The 1,891-nt window shown below is 54.3% G+C and overlaps 1 protein-coding gene across 1 annotated transcript; it reads left to right on the forward strand.

The window, feature by feature from the left end:
- Positions 1–1,614, forward strand: VOLCADRAFT_101184 (uncharacterized protein; the record flags this gene model as incomplete). Its single annotated transcript, XM_002959629.1, has 3 exons — positions 1–303; positions 492–779; positions 1,153–1,614. Coding segments are annotated over 3 exons (1,053 nt in total), but the record flags the coding sequence as incomplete, so codon positions are not given.
- Positions 1,615–1,891: the final 277 nt, after the last annotated feature.

The raw sequence follows: 1,891 nt of genomic DNA on the forward strand, positions 1-1,891 counted from the left end.
TCATCATCATCATCATCATCAGTATCATCAGTATCATCATCATCATCATCATCAGTATCATCATCATCAGTATCATCATCATCAGTATCATCATCAGTATCATCATCATCATCATCATCAGTATCATCATCATCATCATCATCATCATCATCATCATCAGTATCATCATCATCATCATCATCATCATCATCATCATCATCAGTATCATCATCATCATCATCATCATCATCATCATCATCAGTATCATCATCATCATCATCATCATCAGCAATGTTAATATCAATCTCATCACCATTTCCCCTTGTTCGAAATTCCTGAACCTCATCGTACAGACCGATGTCCGCTGCCCGTCCTCTGCCTCCCCGCGTCACCCACCACATCGTTTTCCTCACCTCGGGATACCGTTGCATCCTCGAGTGCCCTGTTGCATCCGTGGATCGCCGAACATCTCATCTACCTGTTCATCTCACTCTCTCTCTGACCGGGCGCAGGTAACACACACAGTTCTGGCGACGCCTTGGGTGTTAGCTGCCATTGGCAGTGGCGACAGCGGCGACGACAGTACAAGGGCAGCAGGACCGGTACCAGGTCTGGTGTCGGCGGCGGCGGCGACGGCGGCGGCGGTACCTCAGCCTATTATTCCGTCCCCGCCGCCGCCGCAGACGTCGCTGATCCTCCCGCCCGCCACTAGCCGCTTCCGCCACACAGTCCAGCAACTACTGTTGTTCTTTGCCAACACTTACAAGCGCGTCTTTCATTTCGAACACCCTCCCTTGCACGTGCGTTTGGGGCAGGCGAGGGGGGGGGTACTAGAGGAGTTAAAAGAGTCTGTTGTAGCTGGCCGCCGCTGAAAAGGCCTCTTTAAGATGCTGGTGGAGCGCGTCTTGTAGACGTCACGTGTGCCGTACTATGTACCAGCTAACACAGAGTCTAGGATGTGTTTTGGAAGTCAGATGTGGGTTGTGGGGTGTTGGTTGAAGTGGACGTTGAGTTGGGATATTGTAGGGGTGGTGGTAGGTGTAGGGGTGGTGGTGCACACATACGTACATACACACATACGTGCATACACACATACGTGCATACACACATACGTACGCTTTCCCTGATTCTTGAGGCTCCCGCCTTAACAAATATCACACCGCCCTCGCACAGGACCCCGTTGCGGTTGCATATGTTGCGCGACCCGAGCTCTTCGAGTGTCGCCGCATGCGCGTCGACGTGGAGACGTGCTCGTCCCTGTCGTACGGCCAGACCGTGTGCGACGTGTGGGGCCAGTCCTCCAAGCCGCCCAACGTCAACGTTGCACTCCGAGTGGATGTGGCGGGGTTTTGGGAGCTGATGCTGGCGGCGGTGGCGCGCGCTGACGCCATATCACCGCTGAACGAGGCAGGCAGCACCAGCATCTGTATCGCCGCCGCTGCCGATGCTGCCGTCGCAGCGGCGACGGCAGTGGATCCAGAACAGGTGGAGCAGCAGCAGCAGCAGCAGCAGCCAGATCAGGCGCGCCACAAACAACAGGCACCCGAATGTTCCTCGCAGGTTTCGATTTGGGGATGTGCGGAAGAGTCGCCAATTGCTGGCCTGGACGAGTGCTCGCTTGGGCGTGGGGCCTAGGAGGGTGGAAAGCATTGGAAGATAAGACGATTGGCCAGGCGTGGTGAGGTAAGGGTGAAGCGCAGACCGGAATAATTCTTGGAGGAGGATTGGGAGGATTGAGAGGAAAGGAAATGGAGAGTGAGGGGGAAAGAGGGAAATTGCGGAAAGAGTGTGCACGTGTGTGTGCATATGGCGGTACACATACACACACACAAACACACACATACGGCAGGTTCATGTGCGGCCATCGCCATATGTCTGGTCTCAATCCAACCTTGGAACATGATGACACTTT

The sequence above is a fragment of the Volvox carteri genome, assembly GCF_000143455.1.
Source record: "Volvox carteri f. nagariensis unplaced genomic scaffold VOLCAscaffold_447, whole genome shotgun sequence".
Lineage (NCBI taxonomy): Eukaryota > Viridiplantae > Chlorophyta > Chlorophyceae > Chlamydomonadales > Volvocaceae > Volvox > Volvox carteri.